Raw genomic sequence first — 25,814 nt, forward strand, 5'->3', positions numbered from 1 at the left:
CTTGTGTCCAGTTTTGAGCTTCTCACTACAAGAAAGACATTGAGGTGCTGGAGGATGTCCAGAGGAGAGCAACAGAGCTGGTGAAGACTCTGGAGTGCATGTCCTAGAAGGAGCAGCTGAGGGAGGTAGGGGTGTTTAGCCTGGAGAAAAAGGAGACTGAGGAGTGACCTTATTGTTCTCTATGACTACCTGAAAGGAGTCTGTAGCCGGGTGAGAGTCAGTCTCTTCTCCCATGCAACTAATGACAGGATGAGAGAACAGAATCTTAAGCTGTGCTGGGGGGGTTTAGTTTGGACATTAGGAGGAATTTCTTCACAGAAAGGACGATTAGACACTGGAATGGACTGCTCAGGGATGTGGTGGAGTCATCGTTCCTGGAGGTGTTTAAGAAAAGACTGGACGTGCACTTAGTGTCATGGTCTAGTTGGCATGTTGGTGTTCGGTAAGAGGTTGGACTCGACGATCTCAGAGGTGTTTTCCAACCTAAGTGATTCCGTAATTCTGTGATTCCCAGGGCTGTCCCTCCAGCCGCCTCAGCGTCTCTCGTGTCACCCCTGCCCTCTGCGTCTGCTCTCCGTGCGGGCGAGTCACGCACCGAGGGAACCTCCGGGCGGGTTATCACCCTCAGGCAGCGCAGCCGCTGCCACACTCTTGCCTCTGCGGAGCCAAAGCCGGAACGCCGTGAGCCGTAGGCGGCAGCGGCGCAGCCACGGCGCAGCCACGGCCGCGAGCGGGAGCGCTGCCTCTGGGCGGGGCTTCTGCGAGGACGTTACAACTCGCCGGGGCTGGCGGCGGCGCCATTTTGAATCGTCCGGGGGTCGGAGGCGGCGGCTGCAGAGCTGGGATCCGCGTCACCCGAGCGAGAACCGGCGAGGAAGGAGCGGATATGGCCGCGAATAGGAACTTGAAACAAGTGCGGATCGAGAATAGCTCCCCAGCGGCGCCGCTGGGCATGGTGGGGGGTGGCGGCGGCGGCGGCGGCAACCTGAAAGGATTGCGGGGCCTAGAAACGGAGAGTGAGGCGGCGGCGGCCATGGCGCTGGCGCCGAGCAAAGAAGGTGGCGGAGATGAGGAGCAGGAGGGTGGCTTCACCATCGATATCAAGAGCTTTCTCAAACCTGGAGAGAAGAGCTACACTCAGCGCTGCCGGCTGTTCGTGGGGAATCTGCCTACGGATATCACCGAGGAGGATTTCAAGCGCCTCTTCGAGCGCTACGGGGAGCCCAGCGAGGTCTTCATCAATCGGGACCGTGGCTTCGGCTTCATCCGCCTGGTGAGGAGCCGGGCGAGCCCCTGTGGCTGCCCCGTGACCCAGGGGCTGCCTCTGCAAGCGGGACGCTTCGGTCCATTGCCCCCCGTCCCCTTCCCTTCCTTTTCGGCGGGTGTAAAAAAATGGCACTGTCTGCCTCCCATTCTCTCTGCTCGCTGCTAGCGCTGGTCCCTCCCCCTCCTCTTCTTTCTCCCCCCTCCCCTGTTACATGCAAGCCAAAGCCTTGCGTTCTGAGTAGCCCTCCCGGCCCCTGGCGTTTCGGACCCCGCCTCACCCGTCGGCGCTGGGCAGAATTGTTTCGAAATACCGCTGCTCACACATCGTGAAAAGAGAACATACAATCACGGAATTGCAAAGGATGGGGGGCCTTGGTTTGTTTAAATTACTTGTGCCCAGATAAGAGTGGATTTTTAGGGGTAATACAGTATTTGATCAAACGTGCTCGAGTTGAGCATGCAAAAAAAGGAATCATCCGGAAAGTTTATGATATTGTATTTAAATGGCAATTTAATATGCAGTATTGGTTTTCATGACTGCCGTGTCTAGAATGCACCTATTTATATCATTCACAGAATAGGTTTAGAGTTCCTTGGGTGTCTCTAAATATGATTTTTTTCATATATTTTACTGGCTAGCAATTTTTTTTCTTTTTAGTTGTCATCTTTCAATGCTTGTGGCATTCTGCCATACATCTTTTACCCTGAGAGTTCCCTAGCCTGAAATAGCAATTTTTTGGAGGAAGTGTGATGTATTTACATGCTATTATTCAGTTTTGTATGTAATATAGATTAGATAGAGCTTTTATGTGAACTTCCCTTTTCCATTATGTTCAGGAAACGTTTATATATATATATGTATTAGCTTACCTACTCAGTTGAACTGTGGAGAAAGATCTTAAGAATAATTTCTTTAAGGGATTGCAGGTATCAAACTCGGTGAAGTGAGGAAAAAAAGAAGTTTTTCATGCACGCTGTCTCATGGATGTGGGTGCAGAAAGCCTGTAAATGTGAGAAGATATGAGCAAAGAAGGTGATTTCATCATTTGTCGATGAAATTTGAATTGGACATCCATTGAGAGCAAGTGTGATATTTTCACTTATGAAAAAGCAAAACAAGAAGCCAAACCAAAACACCTTAGGTGCTGTAGTGTAGTCTTAGAAAATACTGTTCCTGCTATGTGGAGTTAGGAATGCAGAATATAAACATCTGAGTAGGTAAATATGAAAAAGCATCAAGTTTTCAACTCTACTCAAAGCCTTTATGAGGCAGCACTGTCGTAATGGAAATTTGTTAAGTCCTCAAATGTGCAACAAAGATTAGTGTGTGTGTCATTTTTTAGAATAAATCATAGGGGATGACAGGTGCCTTTTTTTTTTTTTTTCAATCAAAGCACAGGAACTTCGGTGATTTTTTTTTTTTTGATTGGTGGGGGAAAAGGTTGAATGACCCTGATGCTACTGTGGTCAAGTCAAAGAAAGCAACTTTGCTGCTTCTTGAGGGGGGACACATGAAAGTGGCATCTGTTGTCTTTGAAAATAAAATCTGTGAAATATTTTATATCTTGATAAAGGAATCTAGGACCCTGGCTGAAATAGCGAAGGCAGAACTTGATGGTACTATTTTGAAGAGCAGACCACTTCGAATTCGATTTGCTACACACGGAGCTGCCTTAACTGTCAAGAATCTTTCACCTGTGGTTTCTAATGAGCTGCTGGAACAAGCATTCTCTCAATTCGGGCCAGTGGAAAGAGCGGTTGTTGTAGTAGATGATCGTGGCAGAGCTACAGGAAAAGGTTTCGTAGAGTTTGCAGCAAAACCTCCAGCACGAAAAGCTCTAGAAAGATGCAGTGATGGGGCATTCTTGCTAACAACGTAAGTTCCCTGGCTTTTGTTTGAATTTGTGTGAGTGTATCTTTCTGACGTGAACAAAAGCTGCATTCATGGGCATTTCCTAGTTCTTAAGAAGACTGAGGTTCTGCCGAGGTTTATAACAATAATCTCTGGAAAACTTCTATTTCTAGGGCAAGCAAATTTACAAATTGCAGAACTTCTCTTACATCTCTTATTTCTGTAAGCACTGAAGAGAGTTGTTCAGTGCTGTACTTCACCACATTCACAGGTGACATTTTCAAATGCTTTCTGAAAGACTATTTGAAACGATGAATAGTCATAGGGTTTTTTTAATTTTTATTTTTCTGATTCTCATTTGGGAAAACAAGACTGTGCTTTCACAGTCTGGAAACTTGCTGCCATTGAATTGGGGAACATGTAGTTCTTTTTTTGCCTTGGCTGTGCTGTTGATTTTTTTTATCTGCTTGAGAACTTCATGATATTTCTGTAAGCCTCTTGTGCTTGCTAAAACAACAGAAAAGCATTCAGTTTTTCTTGGGCTCTTTTTGGTCTGTTTAAACACATGGTGGTGCTTGCTAATGTCGGGTGCAGGAGAAAATGTTATCAGAAGGAGATTGCAGGTGGGTAAGGGGTCTGGAACTCCTATTTCTTGTGATAATCTCATAAATCTTGTGTGCCACTGAGCTGATTTGGTTGCTACATAGTAAATTTATTCTGAATAGGTCTTTACTGTTATCAGGAGGTGCCAGCAATTTGTTCTTATCCCCTGGGTTTTCTTGGCATTAGTATTTGAATGGAAGCGTGGTGAGCCAAACAAGGGAACTAATCTATTCCAGTGTTACATGAGTGTTATTTTTGGCATGAGAGATTTGGCAGGGGGAAGAAGCCAGGATATGAGGGGTAGTAGTCTTGTTTTACCAGCTGGACAGATTAGTTGAATTTACCATCCAACTGTGGCCTCGGTGAATAAAAAGCACTTGATCTTTGTCTTGCTTAGGTGGCTGACATGTTCCCTAAAGCACAGTTGCAAAGATAATTAGCATGAATCTGGTGCCATGATATTTTTAAGTTTTGCTTCCGAGTCTAAATCACATTTATTAGCTGAAAACTCTTTGCCTGATGAGAAGAAAATCTTTAAATTCGTGGGTTAAATGTATCAAAACTAGACATCTGAAACAACGATCTCTAGATTTAAAATTGTTTTGAATCATAACTTGTTAGTGCCACAGTTCAGTTGCGTTTAAAAAGCAGAACTGTCATCAATTGCCATGCAGATAGCATCAGAAGAAACAGTTGCTGAGTTGTGCCCTGTGATTAAAAAGATGAATTCTCATCTTTTTAATCTAGACTTGATGCACCGAGTGGTGGGCGATGATCTGCAAGGTGAAATAAAGGTGTGGAACATAATAAATGAGTGCTGGTGTTTTGTAAATAGTGTTTCTAGCGGTTTAAAGTATGTTTTGTAGGCTCTACTCCCAGGACTGATGCAGAGAGTTTTTTACACAGTTCAGGATTCTTATACTGCTATCTCTGGCAGTACTGGCTTGTACTTGCCTCTAGTTACTACATTTCAAGGACTTGATTTTCAAAGATAAATTAGGATTCTGATTTGTGAGTGTATGGTTGTTCAGAGAATGGGTTTTAAATAACTTAAGCAGAAATGTCTTTTTAATTATCACTGGAATATTAATGCCAAATTACCAAGGTGTTTTCAATTATAGAGAAACTTGCAGTAATAAGTTCTAAAAGTCTGGAGAAATATCAAATTAGGTTGTGTTATTCTGTTTTGAATTTGAGGCTTTCTCAGTATAATCATGGCCCCTGTGTTGCCTCACTGATAGAAACAAAAAGGTAGTTCCTTCCTAAATGTTGTAATTGTTGGTAGATGGTTTTGATATTTTAAAAAACCTTTCCTTCATAGCAAACAGAACTATGTCAAGTAAGTTGTGGTTTCTGGGCTGAACAGCTGGTTTTGAGCATAGAAACAATTATTTTCAAAGGTAATTCTTAAAATCGGGATTCATTGAAATTCTATGATTTAAGGCAAGATACAGGAATTATAGAGTACGTATTAGCTTTCTGGAATGTTTCCTCAAAACTCTAAAATAACTGTAACTGCTTGATCTATGATTCCGTTATTAAATTGGAAATGTTTTCCAGAACACCTCGACCTGTTGTTGTAGAACCAATGGAGCAATTTGATGATGAAGATGGACTCCCAGAGAAGCTAATGCAAAAAACACAACAGTACCACAAGTAAGTTGTGATTAGCTTTATTTTATAAAACATGATTTATGTACTTAGTTACCTTGATAAATATACACAGATTTTTATTTTTGGGTTTGAGTAACAGGAAGTACTGTGTTGTATGTCATGCTGTTTTGTGTCAAAGGATTAAACAGGGCCTTCCCGGAATTTTCTGATCATAGTAAAATTCTGATTTGGCTTGTTGGTTTTACATTCTGTGTGTTTTTTAAAGTAGAGAGATTCTTGGCCTGCACTGCAGTCAGTGGGAGCCTGTTGCCAGACAAGCTGTAGTCTTTTATGGATTAGGGGTGTGGTCTAATCCTGCAGAGATTTGTGTACCCACAGATTTTTATGTTCTCTGAACAGTCCCTTAACTGTTTGCAAACTCAGTGGATGGTATGTCTTTGCAGCTTCCACAGTTCAGATAAAACTTTGAGCATGACATGAAAAAGTGAGTCTTGATCATGAGGTAGAGAAGTCACCTAATCTGAAAATTTTTAGTATTGTAATTTGCCATTAAAAATCATGTTGCTTGAAACTAAAATGTTTATTCTGGTAAGGCTGTAGAATACCACTTCCTAAAAATTTGTGACTGTTAGGTACAGTATTAGTGTTAGAACAGGAAATAAAATGTTGACACCTTTTAATGTGTACAGATTCTGGTTAATATTCTGAGCTGTCTAGTAATCTTTTATAGTTATCTAAATAACTGGTTTTATGAATTGACTGCTTGCTTTAGAAGGCTGAACACAGTTAATCTGGTGTTGTACCTTAGTATTTCGTACTGATGTAAATATGAATTTTTATCTTAAATAAATTGGACAGATCTTTATTGGACAATTTTTGGAAAACTGTCTGTTACTTTGTTACTTGACTTAACAGCTGAATTAAGCTTTGTCTGGTTTGGAATCTGACAGGTTGATGTAAGGTCAGATCTGCACTTGAAGTTATTGTTTATACATTCTCTGGCTGTTGCAGCTGTTGATTTAAACGTGTCCTTCTGTACATTTTAACTGCAAAATTTTTATTAGGGAAAGAGAACAACCTCCACGTTTTGCTCAACCTGGAACATTTGAGTTTGAGTATGCTTCACGGTGGAAGGCTCTTGATGAGATGGAAAAGCAACAGCGTGAACAGGTTGACAGGAACATTAGAGAAGCCAAAGAGAAACTAGAGGCAGAAATGGAAGCAGCTAGGCATGAGCATCAGTTAATGCTGATGAGGCAAGGTAATATTGGATAACCTACTAGTATTAAATTTGTTTTGTCACAGATTTTTTTTTTTGTGTAGCATATCGTGCTGTATGTTATGCTTTTGCCAACCACTATTTAATGAAATGCATTTAACTGAGAAAAAGTAGGTAATATTTCTCCTTACACATATTCCTCAATGATTTGCAGAAATGAATTAAGAAACTGAGAAAGGGGCAATTGTCTAGGTCTGTTTTCTTCACTTAAATTTGGGTAGTTACATAGTTCGTGTAAAATAATTGACACTCATCACTCTCACACTCATCAGTAAAGATTATTTTCCACTTTTGATGTTCCTTATGGTACTAGATAGGACTGAGTACTATTTGCCGGTCATGTGCAGGAAAAAATAAAATGATAACTTGTACTTGTAGCTGTTTTGTACACCTCTAGTATGATAGTAAATGTTCCAGTAGCTAATGTTACTTTTTTTTTCCTTTGAAACCCTGCTGAGAAGTCTGATATGTGCCTAGTATTATATGTATGTAACAACTCAAAATAGCACACAGTTGCCGTGAATTTCTTTTGTTGTTCAAATTTTAAGATTATGTATCTCTTTTTTTGTAATTATTTGAACATCTTGTCTTTCGTAGTTGGGGGCAAAAAGTTCTTTAGCAATTCCTTTCAAGTCTTATCTTTACTAATGGAGCAGGGTGAAACTTGTGTTTCTTGGGCAGAGAGAACAGTAGCGGGGCAAGTACTAAAGGTTTTTGTTTTTTAAATCTAAAGGGAGATCATGGCTGCCTAAAAAAATTCTTATCCCTAAGAGTGTTAGATCATAAGACAGTACAACAAGTAGTTTGATAGACTGAATAAGAATGCCTTGTCATTTTGAAGTGATGTGAACTTGATGAGATTCTAAGTAGTGGATGCATTTTGAAACCTAAACCCAATTAACTGGCAGAAGTTGTTTGCTGCAGTTACTTGGCTTTACTTAAAGCTTACACTTAAAAAGGGACATTTTTGTCAACAGTATGACCTCCCTGTGTGGGACTGGTTTCTTTTAATTTTTTTCCTGCTTACTTGGAGGCAACATTGAAAGTATATGAGGTAGACTAGGTTAGTCACTACTAGACTGGTGGAATTAGAGAACCTAAATGCTTGAATATATTGCATGTAAATGCAAAGTCTTCTAAAATAAGCTTTAAAACATTTTCATAACTGGGAAGGAGTTTTAAAGGAACGTACTTCATTTTTATATGGTATTTTTAAAACTACTGCAACTGAAAGTTGACATTAGGAAAAAGTTTATTTAGCCTTTTTTTCTTGACTAGGCACAAATGCTTTCAGTGTGAAGCTGTTTTTATAAGGTCTTATACAGAGCATAATTACTAAAAACATAATTTATATATATAATAACATATAAAGCATATATGTTTATATGATCTAATACAGAGCGTAGTAACATCGTAAACTGTTTTACAGCACCTGAAATGACAACTGTCATGTTGTTTCCTGGTTTACTTTCTAAGAAAAAATGTTAAAGTATTTAGTTTGTGTGTAAGCATAGGTGTATCTCACAGGTGAGGAATGTGCACGTTAATAGGATATAACAGCAATGCCTATAATACACCATACAGCCCTCCCTTTTCAATTAGACATATATTTTTAATTCTGTGTGTATATGTGATGGATATTCCTAAGATGGTTCAATGCTGAAGATACAGGTTGGATAAGTTTACCATTGACTTACCTAATTGCTAATATTTAACAGTGTTAATGGTCCAGTTCTAGAACTCATGCTCTTATATTTTCTCAGAATTCATTCACCTGTTGCCTGTGTTTGAGGGCAAGATTGGGGATTACTTTTTCTTAAATTATCATACCTTAATTATGTTGAGTGAGACAATATGACAGTAGCCTATTTATTAAGATAGAAAAGGTCTTGATGGTAAAACATGGGAAAACAGTTTAGATGTGTTTTGTAGATACTGGGGTTTCTTTTAAGTACAGTGTGAAGGAAAAGATATTCCTCTTTTGGAATATCTATTAAGCCCTGCTTTTATATGGAAAAGGAAGAGAATTACTGCTCCCATTAAAGAGCCACTAGAACATAAATGCATTTGGTGCTAATATTCCAGTGAGGAAATGTGCTTTCTGTTAGTGTGGTAGGAAGATTTTTTTTTTTCCTCTCACAGTTCAGTTAGCAGAGTACTTTCTTGGTACCAGATAACTTGGAATTTTGTTCAACTAATTAGATTTCTGCTGATTCACCTGCAGATGTTTTCCAAGATTTAGGGGTTAGTAAGTATTCCTTCTGTTTTAAACTCAATTCTCCAGCTTCAGTATGTATGAAAATAAGGTTGTGGTGTTTTTTTTTTTTTTTTTTTTTTAGAGATTAGCTGCCTCTAAATGTTATTGGTCTAAACAGTGTCTGTGGGTCTAAGTTTATGCCATGCTGAGAATATTAATTTTATTAATGAGATTGCATCACAGGGTTTTTAAGAAAGATACAATGAAACTTCTAAGGCATTGGAACGTAGAATTAATATTTTTGTATACCTGATGCACCAAGTCAGATTAAAGATGCATTAGTTATTATAAAATATGAAATGCAATATTTTAATTATGTAGGAGCTAAAAAGAAGATGAAAGGATGAGCTTACTGGTCCATATACTCCCGCAAGTGAAGGTTTTGTAGAAACTGCTTTATGAGAGTTAGTAGGACTTGAACTCTAGAATGTGTTGCTTTAAGTACTCAGATTTTTGTGGTGTGGTATTAATACTGAAGGTAGATTTCATTCTTTTGATATGTGTAATTTTTCACTTTTAAGTGTCATGTTTTGACAGACTGAGTCAGAAGTAAATTGTAAAGCAGAATACGTGTTTCCATATGTAAGTAAATTACATGATATTTCTGGTCTGCATACTGTGTATGTGTCAAGTTTTTATAAATATTCTCTCATAATGATGGTTAAATAGATTATGAAAATATTGGGAAGCGTGACTGAATTTAAGCAGAAGCTTAATTTTTATATCAATTAGTGGAGGCTTGGCATTTATTTTCCATTTTTAGAGCCTGAAAAATCAGCAGCTAAAACTGCTTAAAAGTCTTTGTAGAGTTGGTATTCCAACTTGTAGGATTAACTTCTGAGGTGAGAGTACACTTTTACCTTCTTCCATCTGCTATGTGGAAGGGTGAGGATAAAATGAAGATGTTGTCCTTTTAGAAGCACAAGAAAGTGCAGAGGCTTTTTGGGTTTTTTTCCACAGTTGGCTTACTGCAGATTTTTTCAGTTCAGAGAAAGAGCCCGTGTCCAACATATGTCAGTAAAGAATTACCATAATTGCAGAGCTTTTAATACGAATGGCTCTTGTGCACAGCCCAAACCTGTATATCAGTATTTTCCCTTGGCTCGTAAGGCTTTGTGCCAAGATTCTGCTGTTGTCAAATGCTACTGAATCATGAATTGCTATGTTGAACTTTACAATACTAACAATTTCAGCAAAGGCAATATACAATGGAAAAAAATTAAGAGAACAGTGGGAAAGGTAGTGTGCTACACCTTAAGAGCAAAGGGCAGTAAATGATAAATTTGTAGCAATTACTTATGGAGAGAAGGTAGGAAATCCTGTGCCAGTGTGCACGAGAAATAGGGAATGCTATGTAAAATTGAAAGAACAAAGAACTGAAAAGGAAACATCTTTTCCCGCAGTGGACAGTGTTGAGTATAGAGTGGGTCAGTTCTTAATCTCTAATACCCTGAAGCAACCTAAAGGTTCATTTTAAAAGAAGAGTACACTTGCACTCTGAAATATTCTGAAGGTTATTTAAGAGGAAAAATAGTGTGCTTGTGACATTCCTGAAGTATCAGGATAACAGTGGCCAGGCATTTTATGGCAAGTACTGTTGGAAAGAAGTGGACCTCAGACTTTGTGATTTGAGCGAATCTTCTAAGTAGTCATATTCTGTTCAAGTGTGAAATGTGTTAATTTTGCAGAAGAGACTGGAAAAGCAATCCTGCAAAATGTGCTTGAGAAAAGACTTCTAATGTCAATAAGGATGTTGTGAGAGTAAAAATCTGATAAACTTTGTTAGAAATGAAAACAAATACATGATATTTGGGCAAAAATATACTGGTCATTGTAGTTTTGGGATATCAAAGTAAAATTTTAAGTTATAATAATTTATGTTGATGCAATTTTGAGGAAAGTGATTTGCATAGCTAGAAAGATGATTTAATTAGTATAGCGAAGAAACACATAGAGAAATGTGCAGAACAGTTGAACTAAAGCATAAAAGGCATATAATAGTTTGTATGGGTGGAATGTTCCTGGTGGTGTCTATAAATAATGTCTTGTGGCCAATGTACTCTGAAGATAGAAAAGACAAAGAACTGCTTCCTAACAAAAGGTAGAATTAGTATTCATTGAAGAAAGGATAAATTTCCAGGCGGGAATCAATAATATGACTGGTCAGCAAAAGTAATAACTATGAATTGTGCCCTGCTATTTAAGAGCATTTTAAGTGCTTCTAAAGAGGCTATGGCTCTTCCTTTCTGGTGGGGTCTAAATATGAGTAATTTCTAAGTTGCTATAGAGTCATGTGATAAATCTCCATGGAGGTTTGAATTTCATGCACAGAAATTCATATAACTCTTTTTTTTGATGTGTGCCGTCATAGTGGTCTGCAATAGATAGTGGAGAGTATAAGTCCATATATATTGTACTAGTAGTGTACTAGGTGTGGTGTACTTCATACTTGGTAGTATGACTTTAGCAGTATACGGCATTGTGAGAACATTGATGCCCTGCCCCAGATGTAAAACCAGGATGTGATTTAAGGGATTGTGAGGTTTTTCTCCTTTTCTTTGAGGACCTCAAATTTCTGTTGTCATAACCTGCTGTGGAGGCTTTGCCCGTCCTGTACCTTTCTGCCTTTGTGAGCCATAGATCCAGTGTGTTTTTTCATAGCTTTATGGGAAGAAATGAGTTAAATGCATTGATGAATTTGTTTAAAATTTGAATGTTATAACTGTAACCCTACAATAATAACAATTTTTATGTTGCCACACTATTAATTGACAGCTTTTATATTTAAATGCACTTTTAATCCCGGTAGATCTCATGCGTCGTCAGGAAGAATTGAGGCGTTTGGAAGAACTTCGAAATCAAGAACTTCAAAAACGCAAGCAGATACAATTGAGGTATTTTGTCTTCTACTGTGCAAAAGTGTGGCATGCAGCTGCTGTAGGCCTGTGTGAATTTAGATACTTCAGCTTGTCGAGCTTGCTACTGATACCAAATAGAAGTGTTTCTGCTGCTAAAAATTTGCTTTTCAAAAGCATAATATGTGCTGTTTCTGATAATGTTAATATAATGCTATTGTAAAAGAATGGTTTCAAGTTTTCCTTGAATTTTTTCATTTGTATCAGCTCTACTAGTTCTGCTGTAAATTTCTGAGATTTCTAAATAGTGTAGAAATGTTTAACATAGTTTTTTTGTTTCATATTTATTTTAACCTTGTCACTGCAGCATAGCTGTGATAGATGTGAACATGCTTCTAAGATTTATGGGCAGGGGATCTGCATATAGAACTGTAGCATTGCAATTTTATAGTAGGACATGGGATTTTGGAGGGTGATTTCACTTTATGTTCTGGTATATTGCAAGTATTGGTTTTCATGTCTCTGCTAAAATTTAAGAAATTAGACATAGTATCATCATGCTGATTAAGTTTATACTTTTTGTGTTAAATATCACAATAAATGTTAAGAAAAAAGAACAACACAAACTCAGAGTTAAAAATGTATGTGTTGGCAGTATTGAAATGTTTTAATGCATAGTGCTTTGTTAAAAAGTTTTAACCTGCTTACCAGTATGTACCTAAAAGACTACATAGTATATACTGGTATTGCAATTACCTGGATTCCAGTTTAAAAAAATTTAAAAATACTTTGCAACTCATCAAGTGGAGTAGATTAGTGCCTTACACTGTATAAAAAAATAAGTAATGACCAGTTTTGTTTATACGCTTGATCTTATGTCCTGAGACTGAGTACCAGACTGAAGAGGTGAAGATACTAAGTTGCCATAATTTTTGAAAAATATTCTAGACATGAAGAGGAACATAGACGTCGTGAAGAAGAGATGCTACGTCAGAGGGAACAGGAGGAATTACGGCGTCAGCAGGAAGGAGGATTTAAGCCAAATTTCATGGACAATGTAAGTCAAAATCTATGATGAAAGTCCAAATTGCAAAATAATTTTTTTATTGTATTATTTGTTGTATTAGCTATTGAACTGCCATCTTCTTGTTGACTGTTTTTAATTTAGAATTCCGTCATTCTCCTGAGAGAAGTGGTGCATATTCAGTAGTGTAGTTATTCTCTTGTATGATGACATCACTGTTATTTTTCCTACAAGCTGGTGATGTAACACTTCAGTTACCTTAAGGTGTTTAGATAATTTGTCTTTTTTTTATTTGGGAAAGGGGATGGGAATCAATGATGTTTCCCTGAGGAGGTGCCTTAGTCTACTTGAAGGTTTAAATTTGAAACCAGTTCTTGGTGTTAAGCTTGTTTGAATTGCTTTTTTTGGTTTATGCTCACCTTAAGAATAATATACTCTAGAAACAAAATGGGCAGTGTTAATTTCATGTGGAGCCTAAAATCACTCTTCTTTTTGACCCTACTGTAAAACTAGATGAAGAAAATATAAAAATCTTTACTTAAAGGAGACTGAAAGATTATTAAGGTGGGGAAAAATTGTCCTCTTCTATAATTTCTACATTATTTATATTAGTAATTTAGATATGCTCTGCCTCTGCAGGACTAGCAAAATGGTGGTATCAGAGGAGTCAGCTTCTAAGTTTTCGTGATGATCTATTTTGGTAAAGGAATATGGCTCTCTCTACCAACCAAATCAGTTAAATGAATGCAACCTGTGTTGCAAATGCTTTAGTTTCATATGAGTAGGATATCTTTTACTGTTACAGCTATTTTTAGTGAGGAAGCAATGAATAAGCGATTCACACAATGCTCTTTTATGTTATTATAACAACTGTAGTCTGCAGGAGGGAAATTTGCTCCCCTTCACAGATACAACTTGATGCATGAATCAAAAATGAACTGCTGATTTCTCAGCTACTTTCTGTTTTTGTGGAAGAAATACCTATTTTACGTTCTATACCATAAAATTTTCTTTGTGGTTGCAAGGAATTTATTACATATGTTCTGAGACATCCTAAGAGATGCTAGAAAATAAATGATTTTCTGCTCTTGGCAGGACATTTTTCCCATCCTCTGCCACTTAGTGTTTTGAGTAAAGATTGGGAGAAAGCAAAATAGTTCTTTTGATTTTACTAACAGCTATCAGTTGATTTTTCACTTGGTGTTTTGAGGGACTTGGATCAGAAAGCAGTTAGTCTTTTATTTCTGTAAGTGCTCACACTGTAAAAGAAAATTGCTTTCAACATGTCTTTTTTTCGGGCTGATGAAGACCAGGAGTTCAAAGCTCATACTGTCCTTTAGTGTGTTCCAAATATTATTAAACAGACTTTGGTAAATAGCATATAGCAGTTGCCTGATGTAATTTAGAAATAGTACTTACTGATTGTGACTTCTGTACTGCCAAATGTGAAATTTCATTTCACCTTAATATCTTAATGTAGCATCTTTTAGGGTCACCTGACTTTCTGACCCTGTAAGCTACCTGTCAAAATCCTCCTGTGCCTGTTGTGTGAGGCCCGTGCTTCTCGCTGCAGAGAACTGCACCAGCAGGAGGCTGGGAAGCCAACCCACAGGCTTGGGATAGCAGTAGCTCCTGCAGATTCCATTGCTGTCAGGAAGTTGTGCCTATATTCTGCAGCTTGGAGCGCTGGGGAAAACGAGATAACGTTGGCCACCACAACCCTAACTGCTTTTCTTCTTATATCTGTCTTGAGAAAATGTTATTTAGTCTCTGTGCTTGAATTGCTTGCCACAGTTTGGCCATCCTCATTGCTTATCTACGTTTTTAAATTCCAAACTCTGTGTAAATAGAAACTATTCCGAGTTGCTTTGCTGGGCTTGGCAAAAATGTAGGGTAAGAAGGAAAGAGGAGTGGTTTGAATGGAAAGCACTTCAATCACTGTGCACAATTTTTATGACTTCTATACATTGAATTTTTTTGAAGGGGAAAGGCAAAGGTGGAAGAATGGTTTGGAAGAATGTAGCCTCCCCACTGTGTAGGGTTCATCTGGAAGTAATTATGCACTGCTAGAATATATATTTGTAGCTGTGCAGTAACAGCCCTACTGAAAGTGCCGAAAGTTAAATGTGAAGGAATATGTAGTACAGGTGTATTTTTAAATGTCATATGAAGTGGCATATACAATAATATATGACAAAAATGTTTTATCTAGACTAGTCTTTAGTATTCTGGTCATGTTCTGATGTGTGTTTTACTTCTGATGTTCTTTGAAACTTAAAAAAAGGAAGAATGAAACAAAATTGAAAGTTATGTGTTTACTTACTTTCTTTAGCAGCAGTTTCTAATCAGGGCAGCTCTGTGACTAAGCTCACCTGTCATTTTATAGGTCTTTGTTACAACATTTTTTTAGATAACTGTACTGAAGTAGTGTGAATGGGAATTGAAAAAACCTTTGCATTTTGCAGCAGACAAAAATTGTAAACTATGTCTGGAGATTGCAAAATGATACATCAAATCTGTTTTCAACTTAGAATTTCTTATACAGTGATTTGTTTTTATTTGTTCTTACTAATACTTGTTTACTGGGAACCGATTCCATCTGGTACTTCTAATCTCAGATTACCATTGTACAGATACTGAAAAAGTTATTTTCTATTTTAAGAGTTTAAAAGTTGACTGTTGGTAAGAATTGCATTTTTTTATACTGGTGGATAGTTTTTTACCATATCAGGTCTTGATAAACTCTTTTGGCATAATCCTTATAACATATTAAAGTCTCTTGCCAAGCATTTAGAAGGACAATAATAATTGTTTCTAATCCTTGTTTTTGTTTCTTAAAAGCTTTGAAAAGTAAGCTTTCTTCGCTTATATCCTATCCCTTTTTACTGTTCAGTCTAAAAGAGGAAGATAAATGGTAAGTGTGACAACCAGAACTGGAATCTCTCATATAGGGCTGCAGTGTTACGCTTTCCTGTTGAAACTTTCTATCTCATCTTTTCCCTAAGTCATTAAACTTTGATTCTTTTAAGTATAACTACTTTTGAAAAGCATCTTGTAATCAAGCTTAATGCAGTGTCCAGTTACTTTGTTTAGTTACAGATGATAAAAATATTTTTTGTGGGGGGATTTCTTTTCCTGAAGCATTCTTGTTTCTGGTGATGTACATTAGAAATTTGATTGTATTGATTGTTAGTCTAATGGGCAACCTAGTGATGCCTAAAGAATTCACTAATCTGGTTCTGTGATCTCCACTAGATAAGTTATTGATAAACACTTCCATATTGCTTAGAGATTTTCCCTTGCTTTCTAAAAGTCGGTTAGTTAAAATCTGTTGTTATATCGCAATATATGTGCGTTATAATTTCACAGTACCTTAATTGGGAAATTTGTTTTCCTGTAGTATTTTGGTAATTTTTATTTTGTGTACATTCCTCTGTCTGAAAGAGGATCTTGCTGATGGTGATTGAAAGCAGTATTGTATTTTTCAACAGCACAAGTACTTTTAAAAAAAATGTACTTCTGAGTGCTGGTTAATACATTAATTGTTCAGACATGCAGTGGTTACTATCCAGTTGTGAATCACTTGCTTAGATTTACACTGTTAAATCTCAGTCGAAGCCTTTTTACTAAATAATTCCAGTTGCAGGTAATACTTTTATTCATGTCACCAGCTTAGAGTGATTTGGATTTAGTATATTAAAATAGTTTTCATGTACCTGCGAGAGAGACCAAAATATGTAGGAGTTGTAGTCTTAGTTTTGTGGTGTACAGATTTAATTCTGTAGTAACAGTGTGCAATAGGTGGTTATTGATGAAACAATAGTTGCAATAAAAACTTACAGCTCTTCTTACTGATAGTTTAAAGAGGGAGTTGAGATTTTTGGATGTCCTTGCCCTCTTCCCTCTGTGGAAACTCCTCTTTTTCCAAGTGTAACTTGCATATGTAAGGAACTGATTCCTGTGAAATGAGTTTAAACTTCTGAATGCTTCGTGTTCTTTCATGTAAGACTTGGTATATTAAATACTTTTCTTTTTAATCTCATAGTCTTTTCAGGAATTATTGTAGATGTTTTGCTTTTCTTCAGTTTTTCTTGCAGGAGCGCTGCTGCTCAAGTGTGTTGTGTAAGTATCGGCATAAAGTGGCAGCCACGAAAGCAGTGGAGATTGTAGTGGACTTGTATCAAAAGCTGTAAGACAGATGAGAGCAAGGGAGTAAAAAAGCACATTGCAAAACAAGAGTGAAGTTCATAGCTTCATATTCCCACCATATTTAGTTTTTCTTCTAAGAGTTTTGTCCTTCTTTGGAGCATTTATAAATGTAGCTTTCCATTTCTTACTGTTTGGAGCCTACTGAGGCGTCTTATCCCTCACCTCTACGTTAACTTGCATGTTAAGCATTAGACATGTTTGAAACAAGACTGTCAGCTTTCCTTGGACTTCTGTAATTCAGGAGTAGTTTTTTGCACTTTGTGCCTCTCAAGTGAATGGAACTGTATTTTTATCCCATCTTCTGATACTATTTTGCTCCAAAACTCTAGTAGCGTAAGCAGTTTGAATTGTTCACAGAATCATTTCCTACCTTACTCTAGATTAAGGCAGATGCCCAGTGAAATTAATAAAAAATTTCCAAGGATCTTTTAAAATTTGATCTGTTTTTTGATAATGTTGGTTATTTTATCTTGACAGCTTAGTATACTTAGTGAGGCTGATGCTGGTGAAGTTTTGAGAGGTTGTATAAAGTCTTTGTTTCTTGATGCTTTATAAAAGCTCTTTTTTATAGAGAGAGACATGGTTGGGAGAGATGAATTACCTCCTTACTGCAGTCCAGCATACATACTTGTGGAAGCAGTAGCTCATGTTCGACACTTTAAAAGCCTTTTAAGGTAAAAGGAGTTTGGAGAAAGGCAGATCGTTAAACATAGAACTGAAAAACGCCAACCTGACAAAACATTCCTGCTTTTCTTGGCAGTGGTTTTACTTCAGTGATCAAGTTTCTTCCTGTGCCTAAAGCAACATGCTATAGGCCTTTGAGCAAGCAGTTTATAAATATGCAGTTTGTGGTTTTGTGGGTGGTTCTAGTTTTGGCAGTAGCATTAAATTATTTTTATTTTTGCAGGAGTACAGTGATATACACCAGTGGAGTGATTCTTAAATCATGTGTTTCTTCTATTCCTTTGTATTCTGGATACTAAATTTGTTACTTTAGGCAAGAATAATACTTTCTTAACAGACCTTAAAATATTCAATTCGTATTATTTTCAGAAACTACATACCTTATTTTCAGCCTTTAATTACATTGTCAGGTAGGAAAAATTATTTTAACTATCATCTGCTTTTAGTATGCAAAGACATTGCATGAAAACAATGCAGAACTTCAACCATCTTTTTGTGGCATATTATGTGCTTATATACATAAACTGAAGCTATTTCTGGAATAAGATATCTTTGGGTTGTAAGTATTCTATGACCATTTTAGGATGGTTCATAATTGACTTTCTAGATTTAAGTTTCTGTGTCTCAAGGATGCTGCTTGAAGTAATTTTTTCAGTAATGGAGCAAATAATTGTTACAATGTTTAATTTATAATTTTGTATTTCTGTATGTGTGAACTGTGAGTATTTAGGTGATGTGATAAATTTTTTTTGTGCTGTATTTAGGAGACTAATCTTTTACTCTGTTGCAGTCATTTTCTAATGTTTGCACAAAGTGCTTTAGAAAATACTACTATGTACTTCATGTGAACTTGCAAACAGAACAAGTGACTATTCATAAGTAATTTTTGTACCTTCATGTGCTATCCAATGTGCATAAACCTCTAGCATGAAATTAGGTGTTGCAGTATGCTTTTAAGCATTTCCAGATTTGTTCTCTTCTATAGTAATTGATAAGGAATTTTTCTTCCATGTTCTCTAGATTATCTGGTTTTGTTTATAATGTTATTTTCCCTGAGTAAGACTGATGATCAAGAAACTAAACGCCTTTCAGATGTTTCAGATATTTCATATGTAATGGCAAGATGTCATCTGTCTTTGTCAGTCTTGATGTTTAATGAGGCCTCAGCTTTAGCAGATGCCATTTTTGTTCAATTATTAATAGAAGGACCTCAAATGCATCTGGTATGCTTGTTTGTAAAATACTCTGTTTGCATACTTGGCTTTTCCTGTTTCATAACAATTTTATCATAAAATGATAAAATCTATTAAAGAGCAGATTTACTAAGTCTATATTCTTTATTTTAATATTATTTCCAAAAATTATTACTGCTCGCAATTTAAAAAAAAATCTGCTTATCCAACTTAAGTTCCTCAATATGGAGTTCTTCAGTTTTTTATATTCTGACAAGTAAGAATGAGGCTTTTGTAATTTGTTTGATAAATGCCGTAGATATTTTGAAGAAGCTAAAATTAATGTTTACCTTAATAATTTTCATTTTTTCTTCCTCAGCTACTGCAGTTAAGTTTGACTTGGAGTTTGTACACGTATTTACCCAGACTAAGAAGAAACTAACTTTCAGTTTCAGTTGTCTACTTGGTACCTATTTTGGACTCACCCACCTGTCTGAATCCTGAGATCTTACTTGGTGGCATTGAGACTTGCAGCCAAAATAAGTTCCTCCAGTTAGAAAAGTCTGTCTTTATTCAAAGGGTCTATGTTTAAAGAGAGGAAAACACCCAAGAAGCAATAAGTGAAATAGTATTTTTTGGTGTGAGGAGACCTGTTAAAGGGTCTGTTGTGTAGTGTGAGGAAAGCTTGTTTATAGATCTGGTTTGTCTCTTACAGATGGTGCCTTCTGAGGTTTTTTTTTTTTTTTTTAGTGTGACCTTTTGCTTCACCTCTCACGTTTTGCTTCAGTAGCTCTCATAGAGCAGAAAATTTTAATAATGATGATGCAGTAAACTGAGACATAGAAATTAGCTTATCTTAGTGCAGTTGCTTGTCTATTGATACCAGGCTAAAGGTTTTTTTAATTAAAATATTTATAATTTTTCTCCTGAATATTTCACAGGCCTTTTTGTGAGAGTAAGATTATCTCATTACCAGAACTAGTGCTTTTCATATGTCTTCCATGAAGAAAATGGATTTAAAATCTGATACTTCTGTCTTCCATCAAGTACACTTTAATTTTCCAGAGATTAGGTGTTAGATTTATTAGCATTTTTAATATGTAGTGTTTTTTGGTAAAAAGATCAATTTTGGTAGAGCTGTTTTGTAACTGTTCAGATGGGGAGTTCTATAGAAGCTAACACTTAAAGAGTCAATTAAATATATTTAAAGTTTGCCATTTAAAGATGAGTTTTCCTGAACGTTATCTTAGAAACATAGGTTTGGAAGAGACCTTTAAAGGCCATCTAGTCCGACCCACTCGCAATGAGGAGCGACATCTTCAACTGCATCAGGTTGCTCAGAGCCGCGTCCAACCTGATCTTTAATGTTTCCAGGGATGGAGCATCCACTATCTGTCTGGGCAACCTGTTCCAGTGTTTCATCACCCTCATTGTAAAAAAATTTCTTCCTTACATCTAGTCTGAATATACTCACTTTTAGTTTAAAGCCATTACCCCTTGTCCTGTCACAACAGGCCCTACTAAAAAAATTTGTCACCATTACAATTTCCTACAATGGCTACTGGCTCACTAATTTAGGCCTAGAATTGTGTAGGATGAAGAAGTGTTTGTATTAGTTTTGTTTTATGCGTGGCACAAAGCACACTGCTTTTAGTAGAGTTCCTGAGTGCAGTTTTGTGTGTCTTTTTTTTGGCTCGATAGCTTGTAGTTGTCTCTTCTAAACATATTAACAGAAAAGATCCAAAAGAGACATGGAATTAGGTTCTTCAGGCTTTGTTTCTCTTCTGTACATGGTGCTGGTTTTTATAACTTTCTAAGTATTATTTACTTATCGAGTCTTCTCATTCATTTCCCCCACTCTTTCTGAATTATTAAACATTTGTTTAACTATAGGGGAACTTTTATGTTTAGGTAAGATCCAGATGTTTATCCCTAATGATTGTGATCCCCATTGTGTTCCTAACATGATTCTGACCTTTGGGTCTATACTGCATAAATAAAATACTAGTCTTTGTTGGACATCTTTTGATGAAAGCAGACACTATAGCTGAAGAGTTACTGTGTGTGGACTTGGGTTAGGGTATTTAACTAGAAAGTAATGTTTCTTAATCTTTTTGGATTTGTTTAGATGACCAGTTTCTTAAACTTTGCAAAGACTAGAATTACCTGTTACAGTGTGTTGTTTTCCTCAGTCAGATCTTCATTTATTCAAATGAATAAATGAATGAAGATCTATCTTTGTTCAAGTCTACCTCATGTTGCTCCAGTTTTACAGTAACTGGCCTACAGGTTGTAAAAACTACTAGCTGGAAAATTATGGAGCCTGGTTTCATGCCAGAAAGTTTCATTTATGCTTCTCTGTTCATGTTTTTCTATGTTTTATGTGCTGTATTTGTGGACAGGCCAAAAGTTTATTGGAAAAATCTTAAACTGAACTATTCTGGTTGTAAGCAACATATGTAACATATATAAAAGAGAGTGGTTGCTTGTTAGAAGTTTCTCCTACAGGACCTCTTTGTAGCATTGAAAAACTCGTCTTTCAGCTTCCTTTTGGCAAATACTTGCATGTTCTTTTACTTGGGAACTCAGATGAGTTACAGGATAGCAACTACAAGTGGACCGGTTTTTTTGTTATAATTTAGTCAGCATATCTAGTATCTGCTTGATGAGGAAAAATTGTTACTACAAAAGTCTGGCAAAGAGTCAGATTTAGTGCACTGTGACTATAAGTAGTGCTGCTTTTAAAGTGTTTTAAGTTGATTTTGCAGTGTTATCGTTGACACTTCAATTAAAAAGTAGGTAAGATTTTTACATAAATACTTCATGATAAAGGATATTCTTAGGTGATTAATTTTTCTTCTAAGTAAACATTGAGGACTTTCACTACATCTCATCTTTGAATCATTTGGGGAAGGTGGTTGTTTTGAACTAATCCAGCGTTCACTCTTTTTTAATATTTGTATGGATTTGGTTTTTGTGCAAGGAAAATGTAACATTTGGGAAATCTAAAATGCAGCATTCTTTTATGGCACCTGATTTTCATTTAAGTATTTTAGTGCATTTGTGCATGATGGTACAGTTAGCCCAGTCTTTGTTATCAGTTAAGCAGCCCTTCAAATCCACACCCACCAGGGTAAATTATGGAGTGCATCTTAAATCATTTGTAGTCTATTCTGTGAAAGTAAGAAATGCTCCCATGGAAGTCTGTTTTGATACTTACCTGTTCTCATGACATTTCTTTAGCTCAAATAAAACCAGAGTAATTCTAAGATGCAGCATAAAATTCTGTAATATGCCTCTGAAGTTGTGAATATATTGTGAATGTAGTGTAATTGTATTACATGTCTCAGTTGTGAACTTGGTGATATGATGGATATTTCTTCCAGAGAGTAGTTTTGTGGGTAAGTAAACAGTAAAGTGCCTTTGAAAAAATACTTGTGTTATGTTCAGTTCTTGATCTGCATTTAATTTATGTTTTTAATTTCTTTACTGTCATTGAAAAAATGAAGCTAATAGAAATGGGAGAAATCGTTTTCATATGTTGGTTCCATGGATCTAAGGTGGCTCTTAACTCCGGCAGAACCAGATTAATTGACAGAATGTTGTAATGAGAAAGTTGCTATTAAGAGAATTAATATATTCTTATTCTTCTCTCTTATTTTTCAAAGGATTTCCAGATCTGTTAAAAGTGGTTACCTTCTAAGCACCTTTGTCTTGTGAAAAATTATTTCTGAATTTTGCCTTAAAATATTTGACAAGAAGATTTTGACCTTTCTTGTGAGCGTTAACTGTTATATCAAGCGGAAAATTTGACAGAATATCTGTTTCTGTTTTTCTCTCAAATAATCAACAGCAAAGGTATTTGGAAAAAGCATCCTTCTTCGCAGTTACATCCCCTGAGAGTGCTTCATAAGCAGTGAGGGGACATGGTAGGATTTTCCTTTACCTGGATGTAAATGATGCAAAGGTGATTAAATAGAGGCATGGAATTAAAATACTTGGATTTTTTTCCTAGTTTCTGAATATATGCAGTTTGTTTGGGGCCTGATTCTGCCTTCTGTATACAGTTAATCTTTTTGTGTGGTGGATAACATTTTCCACAGGTTATGAGAAAGTGAGATACTTTTTTAGTCAGTTTTATTTTGTAGACACTGTATATACAGTATTTTACTGTATTACAGCAAATGGAAGTGGGAGAGGTAGGAGAGAAGCTCGGAAATAATGATATGTTAATGCAGTGGTTTAAATGCAGTATTAAAGTTCAGAGAAGGAGCAAGTAACTGCAAGACAAAATAATGAAGCAGGAAAGACACAAATTTCAATATGGGACCAAGTTCTATAATCAGCAAACTAGGTTCTGTGGTAAATCTTGACTTATTTTAGACTATTTTCTTTTTTGTTAACAAGTTAGATTGTAATTTGAATTTTTGACCTGTAATACAGCATTCTGAAAGTATGAGTTCTGTAAAAACAAAGCTGCTGCAGCTTATGTTATAAAAAGTCTTTAAAAGTCTATAAAGTCTATAAAAAGTCTATAAAAAGCTTTAAAAAAGCTTTTGAGTGAAAATACAGTTATTTGTGCTTTTATTCTAGTTAATGGCTTTTGTCTATTTACTGTACAAGATTGCAATTCTCAAGTTTAACAGTTTGAGAGTTGCAGGTATTTTGGACTGTTTTCCTAATCTGGTTTACTTTCTACCCTAAAACTTAGAAAAAAACAACAAACAAACCTCACAGTTTTTGAACAGTTTAATGGAAGTGACTTTTTACTGCAGATGGATTTCACTCTAAGGTATTAGCCACTTGCAGTTGACTGAAACTTTTGAGTTGTACTTGGCCCTAGTGAGGCCACATCTGGAGTGTTGTGCTCAATTCTGGTCTCCGCAGTTCAAGAAAGACAAGTTGCTACTGGAAAGGGTCCACAAGGATGATTAGGGGTCTGGATGATTAGCATCTCTTACAAAGAGAGGCTTGGCTGCCCTTCAGTTTAGATTTTGAGGAAAACTTAAGAATTTTACAAATCACATTGAAACTAATCTTAAGAAAAAATATTTCTTGCAGTAACATATTTTGAGAGTAATAGTAATGTAATGATTGTTCATTCTTTAACTTTTTCAACACATATAATCAGATTGTGTTAATAGGACTTGGCAACTGCTATAGATGAGTGCCAACTTGTGCAATGAGATTTACATTATACTGTTCAGAAAAATGTGTTTCAGTTTCTGGAATCCGTCAGTTACCTTGATGCTTACAAATTTGAGGGGCCTCTAGGTGGGCTTACTGCTTTAAAATGTTAGCCTAGTGGCTGGCTGTTGTGTATTAAATAGTATTTTCTTTCAGGAGATTGTTAAATGTTGCTGATTAGTGAGGTATCCCCTAAAAGTCTTTGTAATGTGAGTAGTATTACTGCAGTTAAACTGCTTCCTTTTCCAAAACTGTCAGTGTAGACCTGACTGAAACATCACGTGAGGATTAATGTATTGAAAGGAAGTCAGCTTTACTTCAGATTGCATTTTACATCCAACTGTAGGAGAATGGCAAAACCAAAACTTACTGGGAGGTTCACAGTTGTTCAGCACCATACTGTCAAAAAAAAAAACCCCAGCAAGTTGTGTGTTTTGGCAAGTAGAAGATAGCTTTACCTAAATAAAGATCCTGAACCGTCTTCCATTTTCTAAAGATCAGAAATGGCTGGTCTTAAGGTGAATGTGAGAGAAAACGTAACTTTTTGAAAACTGTTTCTTCTAATCTGTAAAATAGGAGTGTTGAGTGTGTGCGTGCTCTCTATCACACACAAAACTGCAATCCATTTCTGTCTTTTACAGTGTTAGTGTCTGGTGATATGCTGAGAGGCTTTTCAGTAGTTCATGAGGTTATATAATGGAGTACTCTCCTACCCAATTCTTTATTAATCTGTGTAAAATACACTAATATATGTTACAAGGTATATTGACTGATGTTTTTAATATGTTGTGGTGGCTGTCTTGCCTGTTAATATGAATTTAGTATTAGTTTTTATTAAAATACACCTGTGATTTTAAAACATGGTTCAAGGTATAATATTTTTTTTGTATTTTTAAAGAATAACTTCAGCTTAGAATAGTCAATATTTTGAGTAGTTTAATGACATTTGTTTGGTTAGGAGGTTTTTTTTCTGTGGGATTTAGATGCTGAGGACTATCCTCAGCAACTGATGCAGGAGGAAAATGAGACCTCACAGAAGTAGAAGACTTTTTGTACTCAGAACTAAAAGCAGAAAGTGAAGATGTAATGCATGGACGTTTTTCTCAAATACATTCCTATACTTTTGCTGTTAATTAGTTTTAAGAGAAATTTCCCTGTCTTAATAAAATTGATGTTTCCTTTGCAATCTTATTGAAATAATGGAAATAATTAATGCACTGGACTAATTTTTTTTTCTGTAAGGGAAAATCAGATTTTTTTTTCTTATTGTCAACAGCTCTAATTATAATTGTTACTACCATTAGGGATCTCTTTCCAATTTGTAGCATTTACTGGAATATATGTATCTGTGTGTATGTCATTCAGTGTGTATTTGTGGTTTTATCAATGTGATAGATTTTTTTATGCTTATGTTGTAACTTAGTGAGTCATCTCCATCAGTTCTTTTGATGACTTGAGTCACTAAGGAGTAAATTTCCTTTATCTCCTTAGCCCTCTTAGGATGTTTTTCTTGGAGGTTGAGTCCTGATTGAATAGTTGACAGCTGTTAAACCTAGTGAAGATTCTTTTCATTAGGCTTCCTATTTAAAAATAGTTTACTGTATGCTATATGTTTTACAGCTACATTTACTTTAGTTGTTATCTAGTTTAATATATTTGTGCTGTTTTCTGCGAGGTAAGAGAGCTTATGTTTTTCCAAACTCCTGGGTGGGATCTATCATTCAGTTCATAGAGTTTTTGAGTACTTAAGGCTGGAAGACATCTCTGGAATCATCTAGTATGATGCCCAGCTCAGAGGAGGGATCAGCTCTG

The 25,814-nt window shown here is 36.3% G+C and overlaps 1 protein-coding gene across 11 annotated transcripts in view; it reads left to right on the plus strand.

Annotated features, from left to right (window-relative positions):
- The first annotated feature begins 773 nt into the window (after positions 1-773).
- PSPC1 (paraspeckle component 1) overlaps positions 774-25,814 on the plus strand; it is a 61,754-nt gene continuing 36,713 nt past the window's right edge. For 8 of the 11 annotated variants that reach the window (XR_004355068.1, XR_004355067.1, XR_004355070.1 and 5 more), the window contains exons 1-6: positions 774-1,273; positions 2,841-3,142; positions 5,282-5,377; positions 6,400-6,596; positions 11,681-11,765; positions 12,675-12,783. Coding sequence is in view for 7 of the 11 variants with exons in the window: in XM_032678047.1 (XP_032533938.1) it covers positions 887-1,273; positions 2,841-3,142; positions 5,282-5,377; positions 6,400-6,596; positions 11,681-11,765; positions 12,675-12,783 (1,176 nt within the window). In the remaining 4 variants the exon portion in view is untranslated. Of the gene's footprint in view, positions 1,274-2,840; positions 3,143-5,281; positions 5,378-6,399; positions 6,597-11,680; positions 11,766-12,674; positions 12,784-15,591; positions 15,613-22,668; positions 23,228-25,814 lie in introns of those variants that run through there. The other 3 variants (XM_032678048.1, XM_032678050.1, XM_032678043.1) reach the window with 3 other exon arrangements.

This window comes from Chiroxiphia lanceolata, chromosome 2 (genome assembly GCF_009829145.1).
Source record: "Chiroxiphia lanceolata isolate bChiLan1 chromosome 2, bChiLan1.pri, whole genome shotgun sequence".
NCBI classification, from domain to species: domain Eukaryota; kingdom Metazoa; phylum Chordata; class Aves; order Passeriformes; family Pipridae; genus Chiroxiphia; species Chiroxiphia lanceolata.